General features: G+C 41.6%; 1 protein-coding gene across 5 annotated transcripts in view; it reads right to left on the bottom strand.

The window, feature by feature from the left end:
* The window catches only part of MYOF (myoferlin), a 178747-nt gene that overhangs the window by 45284 nt on the left and 105969 nt on the right, over positions 1-27494 (bottom strand). For all 5 annotated transcript variants that reach the window (XM_027529445.1, XM_027529440.1, XM_027529441.1 and 2 more), the window contains 13 exons: positions 24058-24235; positions 22778-22902; positions 20499-20605; positions 17947-18139; positions 16284-16439; positions 13452-13583; positions 11395-11558; positions 8774-8888; positions 7080-7185; positions 5538-5683; positions 2974-3147; positions 1870-1978; positions 470-547 (listed from right to left, as the gene is read on the bottom strand). In XM_027529445.1, the coding sequence (XP_027385246.1) occupies positions 470-547; positions 1870-1978; positions 2974-3147; positions 5538-5683; positions 7080-7185; positions 8774-8888; positions 11395-11558; positions 13452-13583; positions 16284-16439; positions 17947-18139; positions 20499-20605; positions 22778-22902; positions 24058-24235 (1783 nt within the window). The remainder of the gene's footprint in view (positions 1-469; positions 548-1869; positions 1979-2973; positions 3148-5537; positions 5684-7079; positions 7186-8773; positions 8889-11394; positions 11559-13451; positions 13584-16283; positions 16440-17946; positions 18140-20498; positions 20606-22777; positions 22903-24057; positions 24236-27494) is intronic.

The following is a 27494-nucleotide window of genomic DNA, read 5'->3' as shown; positions in this document are numbered from 1 at the left end:
TTTGAGGAGCAGGCAGCAGAGGAGGTCAAGATGGACTCCAAAGTAGGGAAATGGGTGAACTGGTGGTAATCATTTTGTCAACTTAGAGAGTTACAAAAAATATTTATATTTCCATAAATGTGCTGACTTGCCAATCAACCCAAGAGTTCTGGGGTAAAAAGAGTATAAGTATAAACAAGAGAGCAGAAACTACTTTTCTTCTTGGTGATTTTCATCACTTAATCCCTTAATGATTATTAGTATTAAAAGACCACATATCTTCTTCGTCACTCAGCAACTGTGCTCGACAGACTCAGCCATTGTCTAATGACTGAGCCCTTGACTTCATGCATATCAAACTACTTACTCTCAATAAGGAAAAGCTTTCTGTTGTTGTGCAAAATAACTCAAAGCATCCACTCGATGAAAAGTAGAATCAAGCTAGCCTGCTGTGTAATAACATGTGAGATGGAGTTTTTTTTTCTTTTACCTGAAAAGCTATCCTTGTCTAGAGCCATGAGGTTTCTGGCTTGATAGATGTAGCAGCGCAGGTGGTAAACGTAGACTCCTAAAAAGAACAGGATGCAGGTTACTTGCAAGAAACGGAACACCGTAAACTGCTATTTTTCTATTGGACATAACGTATGTTTCAGATAAATGGGTTACCCAAATCCATTTCCCAATTTATATTGTATATACAGAAGGTATACAACGGTGACGATGTGTCTTCCAAGTGTTTCCTGCAAAATGAAGCATTGTAAAAATGCCACAGGAAGTTCATTGCAAGTGTATCAGTCAGGAGAGCATACTCCTGGTATAAACTTCCTGGATTTAGGGTACTGCTTGTCATTGCCGACCTTTAAAATGACACCGGGTCTCTAGGAGTTACTGAAATAGGGCTTTCTATACCATTTCAGCACCAGATCTAAGAAACAGTTATCTGTTAAGTTTTTCTTTGGTATTTCAAAGACTTTATACTTCTCATTATTATTTTAATACATAAACAACCCTCCCCAGCACACTGCTACCCCATCCTGCCCCTGCAAACACACATAATTTGAGAAGCGGTAGAGTACTGTGATTCACTACACAAATTCTGGGCTTCTCTGGTGGCTCAGACAGTAAAGAATCTGCTTGCAATACAGGAGACCCAGGTTCAATCCGTGGGTCGGAAAGATTCCCTGGAGAAGGAAAGGGCTACCCACTCCAGTATTCTTGCCTGGAGAATTCCATGGACAGAGGAACCTGGGCGGCTACAGTCCATGGGATTCCAAAGCGTCAGACCAAACTGAGCGACTAACACTTTCAGAGTATTGTGATTCACTATGCAAATGCTAGGAACCAGGATACTTCAGTTCAAATTTTATCTCTAGTGCCTACAAGCTACAAAATCTTGGTCAAATAATTTAATCTTTCTGTACTTGATTTCTTCCTGTGAAATTGGGAACGATAATGGTACCTCCCTTCTAGGGTTGTTATAAAAATTAAATGAGATAATATATGCACAGTACCTGGCACATACTAAGACTAATGTAAGTATTTGCTATTATTATTATAGAGTAGGTCTGCTTCATTCCAAAATTCCTGAAGGGTATCACTAAAACCAACCTTAACTTTCTGAACTTTTTCAGTAATTAAAATAATCTTTGGAGGGCTCTTGATAGAATGAGTAAATATCAGACAGGTTATGTTAAGATTAAATATCTGACCATACTCTACCCCAAATATAGTTATTAAAACTGCATTTTAAAAAGTCACATTCATGATATGATGAAAATGCAAGTCACATTTACATAAAAGGATTTTTTAAAAATCACATTTGGTGAGTCATAGTTATCTTGAGATAAAAGTCACAGAAGTGAAATTCACAAATCCACGTTTAAAACTTACTGTCAAAATTACAGGAAACAATGGGAGTGTTTGCTCCAAATACAGTGGTGGCGCTGTGCTTCTGCTTTTCTGCACTCTTTTCCTCTCCATCGTCGGTAGTGTCTGCGCCCTAAAATAAGAGGCAGGAAAACCAATCAGTAATGCCTAAAAATGAAGAGGTAAGAATTAGAAACAAATGGAATGGTCAGTTTTAAGAGCTTTTCTTAATCCAATCATTCCATTTTTAAAAATGAATGACGCTCAGCATAGTGACAGAGTGGGAAGCTAGAGCCAGCCTTTCTATCTCAAGTCTAGGCTTACCAAACCCCTACCCCTTGAGGGTGGAGGGGTGGGGGAAAGAAAAGTGAAAGTCACTCAGTCTGATTCTTGACGACCCCATGGACTGTACAGTCCATGGACTTTTCCAGGCCAGAATACTGGAGGGATCGAACCCAGGTCTCCCACATTACAGGTGGATTCTTTATCATCTGAGCCACCAGGGAAGCTCTGGGAGGTGGGGGGAGGAAAGCATAAAGGATACATAAGAGTATTAGGAGGAAGGGAGGAAGAACAGAGAAAGGTTAGTGTGTAGAAATATAAAAATAGGTTGTGTCCAAACACAAATTTCCAAAAATGGTCCCTGACCACCTCACTGATTTAAATCAACCACCACCATTTTCTTAATTCATTCCTTCTGCCATTCTGCTTTTTTCTTCCCTGCCTTTCTATTGTGCTTGCATGTGAATCGTTCTCTGACTTTGCGAGCCAATCTTCTGTTTTCCTTCCCCTCACACCTGTATATTTAACTTTCTTGGCTTGCTGAACAGTTGTAGTTTCCAGAGTATGATCCAAAGAATCTAAGCTTGGAATGTTAACAGATGTCACCCACAGCAAAGGCTTTTGAACACTTGAAGAAACAGTTAGGTGAACCAATATTAAACGGGCTTCTTAGAACCTTCCACGTGTCAATGGTCTATTTATTCCACATTGCTGAACACCTATGATGTGTGGCTTTCTACCAAATTAGGTGCAATCTTTCAGTAGTGGAGTCGGTGGCCTTATGTCCAACACGCATGTGTCTTCCCTCTGTGAATATAATTTGAATTTTGGCTATTTATTACTTACAAGGGCCCCTTCAAGTTTAAAGATGGCAGCTGCACCATGTGTTTCTGAAGGAGCCATTTTTCTCCTCCAGCGTCTGCGGCGAAACGTATCTGAACTACGCTGTTTCCAGTGAAATTTCCAGCCAATTAGAGAAGCGTATTCCCAGCCCTCCCGGTCTTCAAATTCTGCCATGGCCTAAAACAGAGGTAAAACATTTAACGATAATCATCACCATAACAATGTTCCTTATATTGATAAAGCAGTTTACCTGATCAATCAACAAATACGTACCAAAAGTCTACTCTGGGCCAAAGCACCGTGCTAGAATCCAGGGTACAACAGAGAACAAAATAGACAGTCTCAGGACTTCCCTGGTGGTCCAGTGGTTAAGAATCTGCCTTGAAATGCAGAGGATGTGGGTTCAATCCCTGGTTGGGGAACTAGGATCCCACATGCCACAGAGCAACTGAGCCTGTGTGCCCTTGTGTGCCACAACAAAAGATCCTGCATGACTCAACGAAGAATCGACACAGCCAGATAAATAAATAAAATACTAAAAAAATAACAGACAGGTTCTCTGCCCTTGCAGAGGTGATGGACTCTGGGGATGCAGAGAGAACAGCAGCAACTGAAGTGAAATGAGATTTTGCCAAGGTGATGGCTATACCATCAGGAGGAGCCCCTTATTTAGAGTTGGTAGCAGGGATGGGGTGGGGCATGAGGTCAGGGGCAAATCAAATGGATTCTTTTGCAAATTGCTTTCTATTTTCTCACTTCACTAGCTCATAAGCACACTGCTATTGTGATATAGTTTGGAAAACATTATTATCTCCACTTTACATATGGAGGGAAGAAATGATGCCACCCTCCCCAGGGCTTAAGTGTTTAAGATAAAAACTTCTATAGCTAATAAGTAAATCAGGGTATACTACTTCTAGAATAACTACTATAATGACTAAGGTAGCTTTTATCGTAAAATCTATTTCTATTTAATTATCTCAGTTTTCAATGTTTTCTTCAATTCGTTCAGCAAATACAAGTGCCTACCATGCAGCACTGGGTTAAGAGCTGAGGAAGCAGTGAAGAAAGAGACAGGGTCCTTGCCCTCCTGTAGCTGACATTTCAGTGGCAGAAACTTTACATAAATATCTTACAAGTATGACTAGATTTAGTAGATGTAAAATAATACTGAATAATATTTATGATTTCAGAAATAAGAGCTTCACGTAGGTTATTAATGTAGGGGCTATTTTTTTCAACTTTGAATAAACAGAAAATCCAGGTCAAGGAAGATCTTGTAATTAACCCTCTAGCAGTCACTAGTGGCATCGAAATAGTTCATGAAGCCAGGAGTGAGGCAGGTTGGGGAGCGTGATCAAAGTCTCTCGACAATACTCTTTGTAGAACTGGGCCACGCTTCCGGCCTTCTGACGTGTCGCTCAGTGATCTTTCCACCTCTCCTTGGCACTCTCATGTGGAAGAACGGAGTCAAAGTGCCTCTAGAAACTTCTCACCCCATCAGAATAGGGCTGATTGCAAAACAAATATTCATTCATCAGCTCATTCATTCTACTCCATTATTAATTAGGAACAAGGTCCTAAGCTAGCAGAAAAGATATGATAAGAGGATGAGAATGGTTCCATCTTTGGAAGCATAGAAGAACTGAGAAGCTCACTGGCTAATTAAAAATCACTTCATCACATCTACTGTAAGCTGGGCAGTTTGTGGAATAGAAAGAATTCCTATTTAGAATGAGCTTAGCCTGAGTTCACTCTATCACTTACTAGACATATGGTGGTGGTTTAGTTGCTAAGTTGTGTCTGACTCCTATGAACCCATGGACTATAGACTGCCAGGCTCCTTTGTCCATGGGATTTCCCAGGCAAGAATACTGGAGTGGGTTGTCATTTCCTTCTCCACAGGATCTTTCCTGACCTAGGAATCGAACCCGGGTCTCCTGCATTGCAGGCAGATTCTTTACCAACTGAGCTACGTGGGTAGCCTGAAGCAAATCCATTTAACCTCTGTGAGGACTGTCTGTACAATGAGAATGAAACGCAGATTTTGTGGATTGGAGATGATATATATTCAGTACTTACCATCATAGAAGGAACACAAAACATACCATTTACTATTGTTATTAGTATTATTGTTCCACTCAATTTATTATTATTCCATTTAAGCTTATAATACTCTAAGTAGATGCATGATATTATACCCATTTTGCAGATGAGAAAGGAGACAAAGCCCGGATTTGAATCCTTAGATGTCTTGTTCAAAGTCTTGAGCTACTTCCACTACTACAATATGCTACCAAAATATTTTCTGCTTCTATCAGTGCCTCTTGAGTGGTTCTCATTATTTAGCCTGCTTCAGAATTACCTGGAAGACTTAGTTGTTGAAACATAGAATGCTGGGCTTACCCCTAGACTTCCTCATTCAGTAGGTCAGAGGTCGGGGCACACTTTTAGAACCCTTGAGCAGGGTCTCAGGTAAATGGTTTCTGTAGAAACAGCTGGATTAACTGTGATTCTCAGTGATCTAGAAGAAAGAGCCACCTGCTCCCTCCCACTGCTCCTCTTACCCTTGCGGTACTCGAAGTGGATTGTGTTAAATCTTTCTTGCGTTTTCGGACCAGCCTTCGGCGTCTATGAGTATGATACATTTTTTCTGCTGCAACCCAGGATTTGGGCTTATTATCAGGAGGAATGGTAATTCCATATTCCCAGCCTGGAATAGAGTTGGTGAATGGTTATCCAAAAGAGATGCACTTGCCAGATTGCCAAATAAAGTTCAGCAATACAGTTAAATAAAGTTCCAGGAAATACTCAGTCACTCTCTGCCCCCTCCCAACATTCTCCACTGTCCTGACTGAATGCCATTGCTCCTTTCACTCTTGTGCAATCAGCCAAACAGAATAAAGCCCTGTTCCCCTGGATTCTTCCTCAAGAAGCTTCCTTTGTGGCCATGGGGTTCACCTCCATGTTTATACTTTCCAACATTCATGGAAATTGAATGTATGTAAGAATAAAGTGGGGCTTCCCAGGTGGCTCAGTAGTAAAGAACCCACCTGCCAATGCAAGGAGACAGAGGAGACGCAGGTTCGACCCCTGGGTTGGGAAGATCCCTGGAGGAGGGCATGGCAACCCACTCCAGTATTCTTGCCTGGAGACTCCCAAGTCTGTCCCAAGGACAGAGGAGCCTGGTGGGCTATAGTCCATGGGGTTGGCAAAGAGTCAGACACGACTGAGCATGCCCTCACACAAGAATAAAGCCAACTATGAGAGGCATTTGGGAACAGTGATAGAGGGCATGGCCTGCGTAGTAACAGACTGGGTTCAAATCCCAGCATCTCCTCATGTGGACTGTTTACTTAAAAAGTTTCTTGCAAGTTGGTAAATCTGCTGGGGACCAAATGTCCCCAGCATAAAGGGAAAATATACCTTTTTCAAAAGAATTAATCAAAATAATGCAAGCAAAGCACGAGGACCATGATCAGCACACAGTTTGCACTCTAACAATGTTAACTAGTATTAGAAGGGCTGGTGTGTGCATCCAGATCAAGAAACTTATAATCTATTTGAAATCTTCCTTATTAATGGTAGTTCTTTCTGCATACTAGTTCTTCAGAAGAAATTTAAAAATCAAAGTTTCTATTTGGACAATTCTAAATGTTTTAGTTCCATTTAATGTTAGATTTCTAGCCATAGGAAAGGATAAGCATCATTACCAGAAGCTATGTCAATAATCTGCCTTACTGCTGAATAGGATGACTTTTAAGGCATTCTGCAGTTCTTCTTTCCGAGGTAGGGGGCTCCTGAGTTAGTGTGATGTTCCCAGGGAGGGTATGGCATGGTTAGAACAGAGAAACTCGAAACTCCAATCCCCTCCCAAATTCTCACTGGATCCCTGGCATCTTGAAGTCCAGCTACCCGTGAGCCTGTCACCTTGTATCTTGAGAGCCTACCACCCTGCCCTTGTCCAAGCACCTGCTTGTCTTCCAAACACCTGACCCGCCTCCTGTCTTAGACCAGAAGACGGGAAACTCTTCCCTCCAAAGGAAACTTGACTTTAACCAAGGCATTGCTGGAGAGCCCCTGGTCAGGTAATAGGTCTGAAATGTTACCTCTCTCATCCACTGCACGATTAATGTCATAGACCCATGCATCATCCTCCCATTCCCAGCCTGGAGGGCAAGTTAGCTCGCTTGGTGATGCTGCTTTATCGCCGTTCTTTACAAAAAACAAACAAACAAAAACAAAAAAGAGAAAGAAGCCACAGTGTTAAATAAGAGGCAAATGTGAGATAGGATTCCTCACACTTAACTATAGATTCACATGCTAATTTGATACCTTCATAGGCAATCTTTTCAGAAAAATTCCTAATCTATACACAATTGCCAAACAGTAACTCGTTGTTAAAAGAATACTTTCTGTTTCTACTATTAAGGGATATGTTATGCTAAACCACGGGAAACTGTTTTTTGTAAGTTAAAAATGGTCAAAGATCAGCAATTTCATATGGTTCAACTTAGTATTATGAAATGATGCAACTCTTACGAGGGGTTATATTGCAGAGAACCCATCAGAGATGGACAGAGCATGAAAAATAGGTGTTTTCAAATAGGCGGTAATGCTACAGGAAGCTGTAGATGCGAATCATGTAAGACTGAGCAAAGTTTATGTGAAAATATTGACAAGTTCTGTATTAAAACTGATAGAAGTATGAAAAAGAAGTACATAGTAAAAGAAATAAAGGAGATAAACAGAAAAATAGTTTCACTTTAAGAGTGTGAATATTGATCAACAGGAGACCATCTGTTCATGTACTGACACAGATGTGGGATGGTGTGTGTCTACAAAAAAAAGTCCTCTCTTCTGTTGCTGGAAATATAAATTTGTACAGCCTCTTTGAAAGTGATTTGCCAATATTTGTCAAAATTTTATATGCACTGAAACCTTGACCAAGCTAGGGACCTCTCCTCCAGGCAAACTTTCCTAAATGAATAAGAATGTATGTAGAAGGATGTTCATTGTCACATTACTTATAAAAAACAAAGACTGTAAAAAAAAAACAAAACAACCTAAATGTCAAAAAGAGGATCAGTTAAATTATAGAGGGGTGCATATAATCAAACACTCTGCAGAAATGTTTTAAAAAACTCAAGATGAAAAAAAAAAAAAACTCAAGATGTCCAAGACACATTATAATGAAAATACAAGTGAAAAATACAAGTTGTGGAACTGTGCCTTTGACACCATTCTATTCGGGGGGGTAAAAAAAGAAGTTATTGTATAGGAACAGAAAACTGCTATCTTTGGTTCAATGGTTATCTCAAAGTGGGGGGTATGGATCAAGGAGAATAATTACTTTTCATTTCCTTTTATGCTGTTTGACTATTCCAAAGACTCGAGAATTCAATTTATGCTTTTAAAAGCTAGTTACATAATACAGTAAAAAAAAAAAAAAAAAAAAACCCTGCACAACCCAGACTTTGAAAGTGACAGTCGCTCAGTCATCAACTCTTTGGACGCCACTGACTCCATGGAATTTTCCAGGCCAGAATGCTGGAGTGGGTAGACTTTCCCTTCTCCAGGGGATCTTCCCAAACCAGGGATCGAACCCAGGTCTCCGTGTCCCAATACCTAGTTAAAATAGGCTCCATGTATTCTCTATAGGAAATAGTTACGGATGTGCTCTGGAGGCTTAAGTTATAAAGGAAGGACTGTTCAGAACGTGAAATGGGGCAGAAGAGCCGGGGAGCCCCGCCTTGTGCTTGGTGACGGTTTCTCGGAGCTGACACGGGAGAGGCGCTCTCACCGCATCGGTGTAGGTGTCCTCCGCCGGCTTCCACTCGCCCCCGGGGTAGCGACTCTCGTTCTGGTACACTTCATCTGTGAACTCTGTGTGACCCGCATCCGCCTCGGTCAGCAAGCTGTGTGGGAAGAGGCTCGTGTTACCAAAGGAGAAACCTTTACCAAAGGTGGTCGCTGACCACCCCGGCTATTTCCAATGGCCAGAAAACATCTACACCCCTGGGGAGGCCCCCTGTTCCTTCCTCGCCCTTACCCTATTGGGTTCCCCACTCCAAACTCCTTTTAGTACTAATAGCTTTTGACATTCCTTTGAAGAAGGGCGGCTGGAACAAGGAGACCTAAATTACAGAGAACGTCTCAAATTAGCAGCGTTGCTTCTGCTCAGTAATTAGGGTGGGACTGGGAAAACTGCCGTTGTGGGCAGCTCCTTCTAGGGACCTGGCTTCTGTTTCTGGGTCAGGTCAGGGCCCTTCAGCTTTTTCTCAGCCTGACTCTTGGCTAACAGTTCAAAAGAACAGAGAGTCATCTTCCCTCTTTCCTCCTATTTTAAAAATGTAATGGAGACGGTCTCATGGGCCAAGTGTGGAAACCTTTCTCTGGGGGTTTGCTTGGTCTAGGTAACACAAACTGAAGGGAGGGGTTTACATTTTCTGGATAGTTCCTTGGTAGGAATGGCAGCCAAACCAGGTCATTTTAGACTCTATGGTCTATTTGGCCAGTTGAGAAATCTATATTGCCTCCCTGTCATGCCAACTTTCCTCCTGGATTTGGAACAACCCACAGAGGAAAGTACAGAGGTTCCAACTTTGGCTTAAGTTTTCTGCCAGGTATCTGCTCAACTGGGATTTCTTTTTTCCTTTTACTGTCTCTACATCTTTGCCCTGCTGTATCCTCCCCTAGAATCAAGTGCTGGAGGGAAATCAGAAAACAAAAAGTTCCCACCCTTGGTATAAGCTGGGCTTCTCCATCGCTTCTCTGACTGCTGCTTCTGGGGTCCCATCCAGCTCTGACAGGCTCTGACCTTCAGCTTTTCCAGTTCCCCTGACCTTTTCCAGTCCTCACTAACCTTCCTTCCTTCCTTCTAATTCAAATCCCATTTCCTTTCTTCTCACCAGCAACCCCAATTCTACCCCAAAAAAGGCCATCTTAGGTTAAAAGTGAAAGTCCCTCAGTCATGTCTGACTCTTTGCGACACCATGGACTATATATACAATTCATGGAATTCTCCAGGCCAGAATACTGGAGTGGGTAGCCTTTCCCTTCTCCAAGAGATCTTCCCAACCCAGGGTTCAAACCCAGGTCTCCCACAATCCAGGCAGACTCTTTACCAGCTGAGCCACAAGGGAAGACCGTCAAAGGTTAAAAGTAATTGTATGCAAATACTTAACAGACCAGACCCAGCACACTTCTTTCCCCTCCTTCCCTAATCCTGTGTGCTCATAGGAAGCAAATGTGGACAAAAACAACAAACTCTAGCTTGAGGTCTTCAACTCCAACTTCACAAGCTTGTTTCCTCCAAAAGTAAGTACGTTGTCCTGAGGTGGAAAAAAGAGGGTGTTCTGGCTCCAAAGCTTTTGGCAACACTCAGAAACCACCCTTTGGTTTCCTCCAGACTCCAGGGGACACATACTTGCCCCCTCTACTGTTTCTTTTGAATAATAGCCTTTGAGATGTAACGCATAGACCATCCAACTCATCCATTTAAAGAGGGCCATCTGTTTTCTGCAGACCTTCCAGCATATTGGTTTAGAACTGCTTTTGGCACCCAGGCTAGACTTGGCTTCCAGCCCTGTCTATACCACTCAGCCACAGGCTGTATGCCTTTGGACAAGTGACTTGGTCTCTCCATGTCTGTTTCATCTTTAAAGTGGAGATAACACTGTTTTTTTGTTGGGAACTTTTTGTTGGGACATCATTCTTTGTGTGTCTTGCATTTCTAAACATAGGCTCCATAACTTTTGTTACAGACTATCTTTTCAAGGATGTTTATATGAGGAACAAAGTCAAAAGACACAGTGTTTCTCTCCAGAGCAAAGGGCCAGCGTGGTTACTACACATTATAAATGATTTGGGTGCCCTAAGCTCAGGATTCCTGTTGCACAATCCTCTTCATGTTCAAGTGTCACCTGGCCCTTTTTTGTCGCCCTCTAGGAATTGGGGCTCGGAGAATGAGAGCCAATACTGATACTCTGGTACTGCTCTTTGCAGTGGGTCCTTTGTCTCTGGCTTTGGGAGTCTAAAGTCTCCTGCCAACATCCACAAAATTGTGGCAGGTGACTTGCTAGCTTGCAAGGAAGATAAAAAAATCTCAAGCTCTTCATGATTTTTGACACTACCTATCTTGTAAGATTGCAATCCAGATTTTTAAAAAATGACACATTGCTTGACACATTTGCATGTAATACATTCTCAGCTATATTGGTACCAAGTGCTTTTTAATATTTTTTTGTTTTATTATGAGACATTGATGACATCATTCAAGCTTCTATGCATTTCTGTGGATTACTTCTGCTCAGCGAGTGTTATATAAATTTGATCAAGAATGATGATGGAGAAGATTCATTTATCAGTTTCTCAGGAAAGACCCCATTACCATCCTTTTTTCTCAGAAAATAGAAAACTTACCTTCTTTCAGGATCAACTATCCAGTCTCCTTCCCATTCCCAGCCTTTTGGAGGCAAAAAGAATTCCCTCTTGAGTTTTATTTTTCCTGTGACATCGGAAAATTTATGACGACCCACTAATCCGGAAGTGCCCCATTTTCCAAACATGAGAGCTTGATTTTCATACTATTAAAAAGAAATTGGAGAAACATAATCAGGGAGCAAGAAATAAAGCCAACATATAAATTTTTAGGTCCATCTAGGACTTAGGCTAAACAATGAGAAGTGAAAAAGCTTTATATTGAGAAGGTATGGACCTAAATCGGACTATTACTGATTTTGCAACCTTGGGTAAATCATTCATCTTTCTAAGACTCAGTGTTCTCATCTGTAAACTGAGGTAACACTCCCTTTCTCATAGGATTATTCTGAAGTTCAGGTGTACAAATGATTGTAAGAGTGCTTCATAAACATTGATATATCATGCTAGTTGTTTCTACCATTATTTTGAATGGCTCCAAATAGTTCTCTGAACCTAATCTTTTAGATACCTACAAAAATCCTCAATTTATGAACATGTAGTCTTCTAAAGTTTGTTTATAAGTCGGCTGCCTAAAACATGGGGCACGTTTCCCCACAGAAACAATATTAGAATTAATGGTATATATTTCTAGGCAGCACAAAGGACCCATCTGAAACATGAAGGTCCTTTAGTACCCAGCCTCTATGTGGTCAAAAAGTTCTGAGCCCTCATTGCTTCTTGAGTATGGTGAGTAGGCCAAGACCTTTCTGGAAGCAGGTTTTGTGGCAATGGCAGATCCAGGTTTATAGGGCATTCCTTTCTAAGTCAGGATTTATAGATCTACAGTCTGGTCGGTTTTGCACTATGCAAACCATAAAGAGGGCTGAGATTTGCCAGTGGTGAGAGTCTCTGTGTCCGAGCCGACATCTCCATTTGTTGCTGATGAGCTCACTGAGAACATGATTTACATAAGTAGCTGGGGACTTTTTGGCTAAAGAAGGATGGAAGACATTTGAGTAGGGGCCTGATGAGGGACCTGGTTCGATTCCTGGGTCGGGAAGATCCTCTGGAGAAGGGATAGGCTACCCACTCCAGTATTGTTGGGCTTCCCTTGTGGCTCAGCTGGTAAAGAATCTGCCTGCAATGAAGGAGACCTGGGTTCGATCTCTGGGTTGGGAATATACCCTGGAGAAGGGAAAGGCTACCCACTCCAGTATCCTGGCCTGAAGAATTCCATGGACTGCATAGTCCATGGGGTCGCAAAGAGCTGGACATGATTGTGCGACTTTCACTTTCATTTTCAGGAGCCTACTATGTGCCAGGTAAAGAAAAGCAAAACTAAAAGATGGCCATGGGTTTTCTTGCCCAGCAAGAAGATCAGAGCTATAATCCTGAACCAGCAGTCAGGTATAGATGGTAGAAACACAATTACAATTTAGCTAGAATGAAGATAGTCTTCTCCTCAATTATTTGAGCATGAAGGCCCATCTGTAAAAGAATGGAATTCATCTGAAAATTGTCAGAAGACCTCCACTGACTATATCTAATACATTTATATCAATAAGCACTTTGAATAAAAGAAATACAACTAACTCCACTTTTAGATGTAACAGTTTGTGAAAATTGTTTTCAAGGGTTTAACTCTAATGAGACCTTGGATAAACTAAGTGGATTTTTAACCCAGTGAAGGATTTACAAATTATCTCTTACTGTTTTTAAAGTATTCAGGCAGCATTTTCTTTGCCCTTGGGCAAACCCCTCTGAGGAATGAGTCTTCTGTGTTTTAAAGACTCCAGACACTTTGCTATACGGCAGAAAAGAGACCCCAAGCAGGTTCTCGAGGTTGGCACCTCTCAAGCATTCTTCACTCCTGGGGTGCTTGTGTGTGAATCACACTGGGGTGTCCCAACAAAGACCTCCAGTCAATCATTCCCAACCCCCTTAATGAAGGGCCGTTGGATGGAATTTTAGTTAGCGATTATGCTGGTGGTTGATTTGACATCTGAACTGAAAACATAACAGTGCTCCCCCACAAAAAGGAAAAGATAATGAAGTACCATTTCAGCAAAGACGGTGAATGTTCCTTCTGCGAAGCTATTGAACTTCTTCTCAACAGCACTTAAGCCCAGCCAGATGTTCACACGCAACTCCACGGGCACCTTTGGTCCGTTGTTTTTTTCTTGTGGATACTGAGAGATGTATAATAACATGAGCCGTTATGCCAGGCACAGCACAGACTGTGATATTAAGCTGAAAACAAAAGTGGACTGAACGTCTAATCATTGTTTTCAACAGTCTAATTTTGTTTGTGCAGCTAAAATATTTCCAAATGACCCGTCTACAAAGAGTAAAATAACAACTAAATCAGGAACGCCTGGGTGTCCCTGAGATCTTTCCAGGAGGCTCATGAGGTCAAAATTATTTTCCTAATAATACTAGGATGCTACTTGCTTTTTTCACTGTACTGACATTTGCACTGATGGTGAAAAAAAAAAGCAAGCGTGGATAAGACTCCAACCTCTGTGGCAGGAATCAAGGCAGCAACACCAAACCGCACTGGTAATAATAGTTTTCTTCATCACTCTCAATGAAAAAAACAAAATGCCAGTTTCACTTATGAATTCCTTTGATAAAGCAGTAAAAATGGCTAATCCTAAATCATGATATCCAAATACATGTCTTTTGTATGATGAAATTCTGCTGTGTATTTGTATCTATTTTGAGAAAAGATTCTTATCCAATCAAGCTGTGAATTGAACTAGACTTTTTTAAAAATGAAATATCTTTTCTTTCTGAAACAGCAATTGGCTGCCCAATATGGTTATTCATGCTTGGATATGGGGCAGATGTTTTCTTGAACAAAAACAAGTGAGCTTGTCACGTCAAGGACAATAAGGGACTGTATTTTGTTGCCAATGACCAAATTCAAGGTTTCAAGTTAAAAATTAGAATTTTGGAAAGTTAGTTTCTGCCTCAGTGGGTGAACCGGATAGCGTCCCAATACATAAGAGCTTTTATTGTAAGTGATGTTAATGTGACTTTTTATTCTATGATGAAACGTGTCAACATTAGGAAGATTTGCCTAACTCAGGGAACGAATATTTTCCAAATGATGAAAGCTTTCTATTACTAAAATCAGGCATGGGTAAAAGAGCCATTCAAAGTACAAGGTAGACCAATGGATTTTAATGTAGCAGAGAATGGAAAGTTCACTGATATGGTTTCAGGTTCCATATGGCAGTTAATCTTTTAAAAGCTACCACTTGAATTTGGTGTTGTATCAAAGATAAGTACCCACAATTATCTGTAAAAGTTATTCAAATACTCCACCCTTTTCCAAATACGTATAATATGTGAGGTCAGATTCTTTTCATACACTTCAACCAAGCAACTCAGAGCATCAGACTAAATGTAGAAGCAATTTTGAGAATTTAGTTATATTTCTGTGAAGCCAGGTTTGCAAAAGTGCAAAACAGTATCACTCAGCATTCTGATTTTTAAAAGGAAATACAGTTATATTTTATAAAAATACATAGTTTGTTAAAATATAATGGATTTATTATAGTTATCTTAAAATAGATAAATACTTTTTAATGTCAGTTTTAATTTCTATTACAGTAAACATTGATAGATAGAACCACGTACACCAATGCGTTTGGGGTCTCCAGTGATTTTTTTTTTTTTTTTGAGAGTGAAGAGAGGTCGCAAGACCAACAACAACAACAAAAAAAAACACTGACTTAAATGACTACCTAAACTAGATAATGAGTATTATCAATACATATATTGATATATGTATGTACATATATATACATATCAATACATATATACAACATTCTCTTAAAAGCATTTTGCTGTTTATGCACTGAGTTCTAAAACCCAACACAGAGAATACCACTCTGCCTCCTCTCCCACCCGCTGTGAAGTTTTACTTATTAATCAGTTTGCTTCCATGCAGTGCTGAGGTCAATTATAATTGTGGTTCTATCTTAAGTAAAATTTATTCCACCAAGAGACACTTGAAAGAAGATAATCACCTTGGTTCTATTTTCACCCTCTTGATTAAAGAGCAAAGAGTGCATTTATTAAAAGTTAGCAGATATCTCCCTGTTTTAATGGAACATTCTCCCGTGACTGCTTTTCTCTCTCTCGATTTTTCCCCCATTCCTGATATTCTAAGGAACTCAGGAGGAGTCTGGAAGGGAGAGGGATGTCAAACTTGTATCTAACAACTATTTGGATCTCTTTATTTCCATCCCCAGCCTCCTCTGGTTCTTCTTATGCACACAAGGGAAGTTCTTAATCCAGGGTCCTGGGATGAATTGATGGGTTCTACAAAGCCCCTGAATCATATGCAGAATGTTGGAGACATCTGAGATGTGTGTTATTTTGGAAGACAGAGCCAATAGCTTTCATCAGACTCTTAAAGGAGTCCGTGTCTCCAAATATGTTCAGAACCCCAACCCTAAAGTAGTAATTCTCAAAGTTTTTTCAATCTGAGGACCCATTTGATTAGAGCATAGATTGCATGGACTACCTATATTACCTTTGTTTTTTTCTGCTTCCCACTCACTCACTAGTAGGGAAAGCAAGAGTGGCATTGCCTCACAAGAGACATTAGAAGTGGAAAATTCATGCCAGAAAGCAAAGCATTCACAATGCCATATTAATATTAGTGTCACAGAGACCTCTACGGAAGTGTCCTTGATTGAAGCCAGCAGACCTCAGGGCACTCTGGTAATTACCACCCTAGAGGAAGGACCAGAAGAAGCTGAAATGGATCAGGATCACCCTAGCCATTCAATGGCAGGCAAATTATAAAACAGCCCTTCCTGGGAACATGGGGTTTGCACTCAAGTACTTCACGTTGCACAGTGAGGAAGCCATACCTTCAGAAAGATGGTCTGGGTTTTCCCACAGTACTTCCCAGACGCATCCCCGCCGCTGGTGGAGTATAAAACCTGATGCGCGGGAATGCGTGCGTAGGCCAATCTCTTCTCTCCCCGGATCATCCAGATGATGATGTCAGGCATGCTGTTCTGAGGCTGCTCACAGGAGGGGATGGAACAGGAAGCAAAGCTAGAGTCAGTCCAAATGCAGAAAGGCCACAGAGCCTGCAGGCTGGACCCTCAGGGCTCCATTTATCAAAGAAACAATGTGGTTAGGGCGCTGCCGAAATTTCTTCTGAGGCTCTTGGCTTCCAGGACCCCAGGTTGTTGGCCTGTGACTGGCCAAAGGGAACAGAGGGCCTTCACTTGCCAAAGACCCTTTCGACAGAGAAACTGTGTGAAATACCCCCTTTACCTCTCCCATCATTTGAAGACAGACATCCACAGCAGTCAAGGGGTTACGGGCTTCATCTATTTCACAGGGCATAGACAGAGCATCTCTACCTCACAATCTGACATTTTCCAAATGTGCAATATTAACTTAGTTATTTAAAACCTCTTTTTTTCTGATTTTAAAGCTGATATAAGCTCACCGTAAAAAACTTGGAAAGTAACAACAACAACAAAAAAAAAACTTGGAAAGTAACAAAGCATAGAAAGTGAAAAACAAAAATGCCCTGGCATCACATGTGTTTTTCAAATGTACCTCTACTCACAAACGTATTACACCTTGCCCTCCACCTCCCCATCTGTGAAGGTCAGGAGGGAGGGGGCTCCTGCTCCCTTGTTCTTCCAACCCACAGAGGTCAGTGGCAGCCGACAGTAATCCAGCACTCGCTGGGTGCCCCACACCGGGCTAAGGCCTTTTCATTCTTCATCTTCTTTAACTTCGTTAAGCAGTGCTGGAAACTGAGTACTACTTCTCTCCCATTTATCTATTTTAAATATGTCTTTCTTTTATTTTTGGTTGCGCTGGGTCTTCATTGCCACGTGCAGGCTTTTCTCCAGTTGGGGCGAGTAGGGGCTGCTCTTTGTTGTGGTGGGTGGTCTTCTCATTGTGCTGGCTTCTCTTGTGCTGTTGGGGAGCATGGGGTCTAGAGTGCATAGGCTTCAGGGGTTGTGGCACTCAGGCTCAGTAGCTGTGGAGTATGGGCTTAGCTGCTCTGAAGCCTGTGGAATCTTCCTGGACCGGGGATCGAACCCATGTCCCCTTGGCAGGTGGATTCTTAACCACTAAACCACCAGGGAAATTCTCTTCATTTAATCTATGGGAAAACTGACGCTTAGAGAGATTGAATACTTTGCCCAAAGTTACGCATGGTAGATCCAGGATTCAAAGCCAGGTCTTCTTGATCCCAACCAAAGGTACTACACAGATTTGCTACTGTGTCACTCTAATTGAAATGTTCTCTGATTGTACCACGACAATGACAGCGTGTGCATTATGAAGACCTTTCCAGGACAACCAACTCGAAATTCTTCTACCCTGACCTCAGTGATGTTTGTCCATTAGCATCTCAGTCCAGTAACTCCTTGATTTCATCATCCATCAGATCTGCTCAATGTCTAAGATAATGTACTAGATTTTCCCAACACCATCTCTACCCCTGGTGCCATTCTGCAGAATCCCACTTCCATACCAGATGAAGTTTAAAAGCCCTACCTCCTCAGTCAGCTGCATTAATTTATCGAGCCAGTCCTCAATTTCCACCAATGTGGACTTGACGTCTGGGACCTCAGACTGCATCCTCACAGCTGCCTCATGTATCTGAGAGAGAGCTCTGGATCGCAACTTTCGGATCTGAGTATCGAGAACCGTGACATTAGCTTTTCCTTCTGTGAGAGGCAACGTGTATCTAAAACGGGAAAACAGAATATGCAGAATGGCTTATTGGGTTTCAGAACTATCAAATTCATTTATAATTGGTTTCAATCTTGCAAACCACACCAATTTCCTAACAGACTCTACAAGAGTTACCACATTAAAGCTGAAGGTGAATGTACGTGGCTTTGGCAGAGCAGACCTGCCAGACAGACATGGGCATGCAGGGGGATGAAAATTCCAAAGCAATTCCTTGGGTTTGACCCAAGACCTGTGGAATCACTGGGAAGAAGATGAAAACAGAAGCGACAGCTGGAAAGAACTGGCCTTCCCTTTTTTTGCTTCCTATGATCACTGTACAGACCCACAAAATGAAGAAGGAAGGGACATTTGGAGATTATTTAGCGGAAGACTTCTTAACCTAGGGCCCATGCACCCCTAGGTAGTCTTCAGGAGGCCTCTGGAAGTCTGTTGACTCCCTGAAACTTACAAAGAAAAGTGTCTGTCTGGGTTGGCATGCAGTGTGACATCATGATAAAGATGGCATCATGATGAAAACCAGAGGCTTTAGAGAAGAATATCTGGGTACAAGTCCTGACTCCATCATTTACTACTTTTGTGATGTTGACCAGTTACTGAATCTTTTGTTTTCCTATCCTCAAGTGTGGAAAAATGATATCTACCTTTAGAGTTGTGGTGAGAAGTAAGTAAATTAACATATGGCGAGCCTTTAGAGCAATGTCTACTGCAGAGTATGGCAACCCACTCCAGCATTCTTGCAAGGAGAATTCCATAGACAGAGAAGCCTGGTGGGCTACAGTCTGTGGAGTTTCAAAGAGTTGGACACGACTGAGAGTGTGCGCACACACACACAGTCTAAATGATGTTGCCATCATCACTGTCATCTCATCAGATAATCATAGGGGCCCATTCCCTCCTAAAAAAGCAAGAACCCTTTGTATAGGTCAAGCTCCCACTAGAACAGCTGAGCTGGAGCCAGAATTAGCCTTTTTCTGCCAGGGCCTCCCTCTCACCAGGGCTACTGATGGGGTCAAAGTGAAGTTGTCACCTGTTCCAGGAAATTCTACTCTCACTGTTTCTACCTAGAACTTTCATTGGTTAGAATTTCACCCAGACTCTTAAGGAAATCCTAGCTGACTTCCCTAAACATAAATTTCCTAAAATTAAAACACATCCAATTTGATTCTTCAAAAAAAAGTATAAATAAATATTTTTGTGTTTTGCTCAACAAGCCTTGAAATTCATAGGCATTTTCTACATGAAAGGTATTACCAAATGTTATTGTTTGGCTTCACTGGTAATTATGGCAATACATTAGAAGGGTTAAGTCCCTGAAATGATTCTTTGAGGCAAAAATATCAATGGAAGCTGTAGTTCAAAGGCCACACATAAGATGTTCAGTAAATAGATACAGCAGTGGGAACCACGTGGTAGGAAAAGAAGTTAATAAACCCAACTCCGGGCCTCAGATGAGTCACTTCACCTCCTTGGGCTTCTGTTTGTTGGGCCTCTTTTGTAGACAAAATAAGAAGATTGGAAGAGATGACCTCTTAGGACCCAGATATAAATTCTCTGCATTTAAACAAGCTCCCCGAGGCGCTTTAATCTCAGCTGCATCACAATTACCTAGCCAAACCACTAGAGGGCGCAAGGAGACTGGGAGACAGTGTTAAGGCATTCGCTCAGAGGCAAGGAGGGTGGCAGGGGTGGGTGGACAGCCCTGGTTCTCACTAGTAGTGTAAGTTCTGAAATACTCAATATGCTTTTCTTTGGGGACTTCCCTGACCTCTGCTTTATTGGCCAACATTTAAAATGAGTTCAGAATGATCACTAATGCCCAGAGATCTGAACAGTTTCCCCAAGTCATAAAGGTTCTCCAGCTTCACCTAAGGAAGGCTTGGCCAGGGGACTCATTAGCCATCTGACAGTAAAGTAAAACCGCTGTTTCTGAAAATGTGTTTATGAATTAAGAACGCTGTTCTAAATGGCTCTAAAATTAATGCCCCACCATCAGATCCCATTCTCTGTGGGAGCCAGGAGTCACCTTTCCTGGGGTGGTGGGCACACCAGGGCTGCCTGGAGGCAGAGGCCAGACAGACCAGCCCTCCCTGCTGCCCAACCCTTCCCCTGCGGCTGCACCTGGACGACTTCCTGGAGGGGGCCCCAGCCTCCTTCCTCTGCTTTGCAATTGGCACCAGCAGAAAGCAGAGCTTTTCCTGCTGGTGATTCAGACTCTTCCCTTTTGAGAAACTTGGCTGACTCAAATTATTTTTCTGGCAAATGCTAGAAAATTCTAGAGACTCTTCTGGTCTTACAGTTTAAGAGAGGGGAGCACAGCTGGGGATTCTAGAGTACAAGTAAGATCACTGTACCTTGTGTCTTCGATAACTTCATCCATGAGCTTATGCCACATTTTTGCCAGTTCGTTTGAAGGAATTTTACCTTGTATCCCTGCTTTTAGAGCCTCTATGTTTGATTGCTGAAGAATATGGAGAGGGGAGAAAGAATTGGTAATTGTGCATTATACCCAACAAAGGTTTAACTTTTATTTTCAAGAAAAATACACAAAAGGATTTAACAGAAAAATGAAATTTTTTCCTTCATTTAACATGTTCCCCACAAATTAACACTATTTTTCCTCAAAATGAAACCAACACCAATATATAAAGTAATAAGACAACCTTTTCCTGTAACTTTGACCTTTGAAATGAAGCAAATTTTATATATTCAGAAAGTAAATAAAAGAAAAACCAACAAGGATGGGGGAAAGAACCCTAAAATGGAATGTAGAACACGAACAAGTGAACCTAACTATATTCCACATGAATAACATAATACACTGAATTAGCCCAAGTAACTTTTGAGCACAATGATTCCCTCAGTTTGAAGGAAGGAAAGAACTGTAAGTATATCAAACTCTAATTAGATCTGTTTTATCCCAGTACTTTACCTATGAAGAACTAAACAAATGAGTAAATATACTGACGATAATGGAAGCTGGAGAAGGGAGCTATAAATATGGAAATAGGGAAGACTAGAATAAACCCCGTAATACTATCAATAAAATGGAATTGAAGTCATCCTTATAAACTCATTGCATTCAGTACACTGACAGATATAAAACATACATGTGTATACACACATATGGGTTTGTCTGCTGACAAGGCCTAGAAGCAAAGGCATCTCAGTAGTAGTGAACACTCCAGGACCCTACCAGATATTCTTCTTTACATTCCTCTCCCACTCAAAGGAACCAGGGCTCCTTAGAGCAAGTGTGGTTCCAGAGCTGGGCCACAGAAAGTATAAGATAAACCCAGCATGTATTACTGTGTCACTTTGAGCATCTACCAACAGAGAGGTTGAGGGAGAGCCCACCATGGTCCCCAGAAGTCTGACCATGGAAATCCACCCTCCTGTCCAGATTATTATGGAATTAGGACAGTGAAGAGAGCTGATGAAAAGACTGAAGATGAAAAAGGCTGGAAATACCCAAAACATAATTAGAATAGAGGTGTGACCAATTCCCACCAAGTCCCTTGAGATGGAAACTTGGAAATTAACACCACAACCACACTGTGCATCAATTGTAACTTTGTTATGTGGACAATTATGCCTAAGTTAAATGTACAGTTCTCTTCAATATTGTCTTTGAAGCATAAAACAACATTTTCAGATTTTGCCATGGGGTCTTAGCTCAAGTATATTCCAGGACCCCTCTGCACCGTGGTACAAGGCTGACAGAGGTTGGAACACCTTAGAGAAATTAATACTCATATAATTTGGAAATCAAAACACTAATCCCAGATGGATTCTATCAGTACCTGACAGAAATAACTTAGCATCTTTGACTTGATTAGAAATATCCCAACCATGTTTTCCTCCTCTCATTAACATCAACCAGATGGATAACCACAGATGTCTCATCTACGCAAGTTCCCACCAGAGGGACTCTCCCACCTCCAACAAGAAAGTCCTCTGAACCCACTTCTTCCACAGTAGGGATTTTTACTGCTTTGACAGCAAAGCTCTAAGGGGCGCAATATTTCTATTGGAATGAACCATTCTCCACACCATATTCCACATACAAATTATGGAACAAAGTGTGAGCTGTCCTTCTACTTCAACATCCATCCTCTCTTTTCCACAGTAACTGAACTTGCGCCTGGACACACGCCTGTGCAGGCCTGAGACTGCATTTCCCACTCTCTTGCAGTAAAATGTGGTTGCATGACTGGATTCTGGCCAGTGGGAAATGAGGAGAAATCAAGTGTGTGACTTCTGGGTCTTTCCCTTGAAGGGAGAGCCTGGATCATCTTCTCCCCTTCTTTCCCCTTCCTTCCGACTGAAGGGGTGGTGTAGTGGTGAGCTGCTTCTCCCTTGCAAACAACGACAATGCCATAGTGATAGCAGAGCAACAAGGTGGAGGGGGCAAGAGCCTGGGTACCCCAGTACCACTGAACCTCCATACCAGCCTTGGATTACCTACCTCCACTGTTACTAAGGAAATAGTGTTCACCTTGCTTACCATTACATTCTGAGGTCTTGTGGTACCTCAGATACTACCTCAGTAGCCTAACTGCATTCTAACCTGCATTCTAACTAATACATAATTCACCCTTTGGTGAAAAGGAAATGTAGAAAAGAAACTCACCAGCCTTTCTGCCATGACTAGGAGCGTGTTCACAGCATCCAGGCGATGACTAATATCCTCCCAGTAGGAAGTCAGTGTAACAACTGGCTTCGTGTGGGCCCAAGGCAAGTAGTAATAGTAGTTTCCTGGTGTAAAATACTGAGGGTCAGTGAACACTGGACACTTAACACATTTATTGAAGAGATGTACAAACTGGACTGCTTGGTTAATCATAGGCCTGGGGGTGTGGTTCGGAGTAGTCTGATGCTTTCATTTTATTTAATTAAGCAACTGAGGGATAAATAAAAAGTCCATATTCGTGCAGCCTGCTTTGAAAAATCTCTCTAAAAGGCCCTGGTAAACCTAGCACAATGATCTCAGGATCTTTTGGTGATTTGGGACCATGCATCTGAGCATCACTGATAATTACATAACAGGGTAGCAGAAAACAGAGCATAAGAGATTAGATTATATGTGTTTGTCCCTGAAAATGGTTATCCTAAGCAAATATTTTTTTGGAATGGGACAAGAAAAAAAAAGAATTTCCTGTTTTTTGAAAACCTTAGTTGGATACATGGAATTTGGTATTGCTCAGAGCCTTATAAAGATTAGCCCACATTTGCTAGCTTAACACAACTTGCATAAAAATTAGCTAAAAACTGTGGCAACGCTGTTGAGACATTGGATCAGAATTTCTTCCTCCCTTCTCTTTACTCTCCAACCATTTGTCTGTATCTTTATTAGGGCATTCTCATACTCTGACTTCTATTACGATTTATTTTATACTCTAGAATGTAAGTTCTATAAAAGCAGGGACTATTTTCCATCCATCTTGGTTTGAATATAGCTATCTAATCCTCATGGCAACTCTAGAGAAGATGAGGGATAGAATGAAGTGATGTGCTAAGGTCATAGTGCTGGGGAGAAACAGAGCGATGACCAGAAGCTGATTTTCCATCCACTTCAACTACTCAAACTAAAAGCAACTTGGGGCCAGGCAGGGCAGAGGCGGGCAGGGGCAGGAGCTGTTTTAGGGGAGGCTCAGTGTTCAGCTAGCTGCCATCTTATGACTTTACAAAACAGAGCCAGTGTCAAAATTGCGCATGGGAGAAGCCTCGAGATGCAGCCCCTGGAAAAGGGTCTGCGTCTAAACTCCAGCCACCTCTCTTCCCCATTCCACCATTCTACCACGCATATGCTGGGAATACCACCTGCCGGAGAGAGAATGCACTGCATGTCTCTCATCGCGTGGTGCGCCCCCTGTAAACGTGTGCAGGAGGGACAGCCAGCGTCAGTCTTACCATCAAATACAGCACGGCTATACTGAGTGGTTGATGCCAGAGGCTTACAAGTCGTGTCAAACTTGTTGCCGTAGTTCCCGATGCTGACTTCAAACTGAATGGCCTCGCCAATGTCTTGCAACATGGTGGCTGAATGGAACACAGCAGACAGGCTGTACTTCCGCCTTCGCTGATATTTCTGCAAAGCACCAGCAGACACAAGGCTCAGAGAAACTCCTTTTGCTCTTATTTACACATGGAACTCTAGCAGATATGGTTCTAACCCTAATAATTAGTGCTGAGTTAAATGCCAGGGGATACTGGCTCAGTGGTAAAGAATCCACCTGCCAATGCAAGAGACTTGGGTTCAGTCCCTGAGTTGGGAAGATCCTTCGGAGGAAGGCGTGGCAGCCCACTTCAGTATTCTTGTCTGGAGAATCCCATAGACAGCGGAGCCTGGTTATAGTCCATGGGGTTGCAAAAGAGTCAGACAGGACTGAGTGACTAAGCACAAGTAAAAAATGACAGTGGAGAATGTTCTTGGATGTAGCAGTTCCCCTTGTACTCACACAGAGGGCAGAGATAGAAATACCAGGATGTTCTTTGCAGAGTTGATTGAAATAGAGGAAAAAAAATGAAAACAATACAAATGTTTAACAACAGGCCACTGGATAAGCAAATTATGTTACATCTGTGAAAGAAAGTGAACATTGCTCAGTCGTGTCTGACTCTTTGCAACCCCATGGACTATATTATAGTCCATGGAATTCTCCAGGCCAGAATACTGGAGTGGGTAGCCAGTCCCTTTTCCAGGGGATCTTCCCAACCCAGGGATCGAACCCAGCTCTCCTGCACTGCAGGTGGATTCTTTACCAGCTGAGCCATGAGGGAAGCCCACGCATACTAGACTGGGTAGCCAATCCCTTCTCCAGTGGATCTTCCCAACCCAGGAACTGACCAGGGTCTCCTGCACTGCAGGTGGATTCTTTACAAACTGAGCTATCAACATCCATGCAATGGAGCAAAAGTTCATAAAAGGACTTAGGTAGATACATATGCACAAACATGGGAAAAAAGGTGTATTTTTAAAGAAAAGAAAGTGAAGTTGCTCAGGCGTGTCCGACTCTTTGTGACCCCATGGACTGTAGCCCACCAGGCTCCTCTATCCAGGGGATTCTCCAGGCAAGAATACTGGAGTGGGTTGCCATTTCCTTCTCCAGGGGATCTTCCCGACCCAGGGATCGAACCCAGGTCTCCTGCATTGCAGGCAGACTCTTTAACCTCTGAGCCACCACATTAGATTCTTAAGTGAACCCAATAAATATATATTTTAATACTGTCATATACAAAGAATATGCAAATAAAGAATATAAATCAAGTTGTTAACAGCAGTTACGTTCGGGAAGGTAGAGAGATTATGGTTAACATTACTATCTAACTTACACATTTCTAATGATTTGAATTGTTAGGTATTCTGTAGTCACAAATGATAAGACTTTCACTGTCAGTCTCTTCAGCAAGTGGTGTTGGGAAAGCTGGACAGTCACATGCTGGAAAGCATGCACATCAATGAAGTTAGAACACACCCTCACACCATAAATTGAACACGGCCTAAAGGCTTATATATATAAGACATGACACCAAAAAACTCCTAGAAAAGAACATATGCAAAACATCTCTGACATAAATCCCAGCAATGTTTTCTTCAGTCAGTCTCCCAGGACAATAGAAATAAAAGCAAAAGTAAACAAATGAAGCCTAATCAAACTTATGAACTTTTGCACAGCTAAGGAAGCTGGATCCTATGGCAGTTCTAATTTTAGGAGGACCCACCATGCTCTTTTCCATAGTAATTGTGCCATTTTACATTTCTACCAACAGTACATGAGGTTTCCCTTTTCTCTGCATCCTTGCCAACATTTGTTTTATTTGCTGCTTGTTTTATTACTGGCTTACTGAGTGAGGGAGTTGAAACAGGGCCAACAGTGACCACGTGGAGTATCTATCAGCCTAGCAGAAATGACCATGAGCCCTTCAGGCCTTCCTTCATTAGGGCACATACAGTCTCTTGAATCCCCATCCTGCCCTAAATCCTTGCTCAGATAACATCTCGCCTTCTTTATGGATCATATTACCACTGATCTTCAGACACTTTGTTTTTTTTTTTTCAGTCAAAGAGAGACATGAAATGGTTTAAGTTGCTGTGCTTCATTATGTCTTGCTTTCTGCCATTTAATTTTGTCCACATCCAGAGTCTGTTCTGGTTTCTTACTGGAACTCAGTCTCTATATACTTGCTCAGCTTGGAGATGAGAACATGTGTTTACTATAGAGTAATCACATTGGCTGTGTGCTCCACTGGCAAATCTGTGGGACCTTAAAATGACATTATTCAAATTGCTTGACAAATTTCTCAACATAGCAAGTTTTGTTCAAAAACCTCTAAAGACAGAACTCCCAGTTCCGTAGTCCTTTGCGTTTTGGAGGTCACATAGCTATCTTACTTTGACAGTTGGTGACTTTGTTGTTGTTGCGCTTTTTCCCTATGACTTCTCTACCAATTCGTGTACCACCATCTAAGTAGCAGAATAGTGACAACTTTCACTTCTAAAAAGCTAATAAAAATTATTTCACGCCTGAAGGATATTTATTAACTGATTTTCCTTCCCTTGTTATTCATCCATACCATGCATGACCTTAATTCTGTAAAATGAATCACCACCATGGGTGGGTCTTCTGCCTAGTATGATGCAAGAATGCAGAAATTCATTTGCAGAAGTACTTAACCAACTATTTCTAAAACTTTAAAAAAATTATGGTAAAACACACATAATGTAATCCAACATCTTAACTGTTTTTCAGTGCACAGTTCCATGGCATTGAGTACATTCATGTTGTTGTGCTACCATTACCACCATCCATCCACAAGAACTTTTTCATCTTACAAAACAAACTCTATCCTTTCAATATTAATTTCCCATTTCTACCTACTTTCTGTCTCTGTGAGCTTAACAACTCTGGAGTACTTCATGTAAGTGGAATCAAACAGTACTGTCCTTTCGTGACTGGTTTATTTCACTTAGCATAATGTCCTCAAGGTTTAGCCATGGTGTAGCATGTATCAGAATTCCCTTCCTTTTTAAGTCTGAATAATACTTCATTGTATTATTGAATGATAAGCTGAGACATATTAAAAGACTTAAGTGTTTATGTAAGCAAACATCCATTGGAATTGGCAGCAAAAACTGGAATTGCTTACGAGCACTCCAGGACAGGAGTGAAGAAAAAACCTTTTACAGCACACAGGCAGAAGGAAGGCAAGGAGATTATTTGATTGGCTATAGCTTAAGTGGTTGCATTATTTGGGAAAGCCCACTTGGATATTTCTGGTTTGTTGTCCTTTGATTTCTTAATCTCGAAATATTGCCAAACCTCAGTTTTGGTTTGCTTAATGTAGGT

The sequence above is a fragment of the Bos indicus x Bos taurus genome, chromosome 26 (assembly GCF_003369695.1).
Source record: "Bos indicus x Bos taurus breed Angus x Brahman F1 hybrid chromosome 26, Bos_hybrid_MaternalHap_v2.0, whole genome shotgun sequence".
Taxonomy (NCBI): Eukaryota; Metazoa; Chordata; class Mammalia; order Artiodactyla; family Bovidae; genus Bos; species Bos indicus x Bos taurus.
Note: the sequence above shows the minus strand (reverse complement) of the source record. Positions and strands in the feature narration are given on the sequence as shown.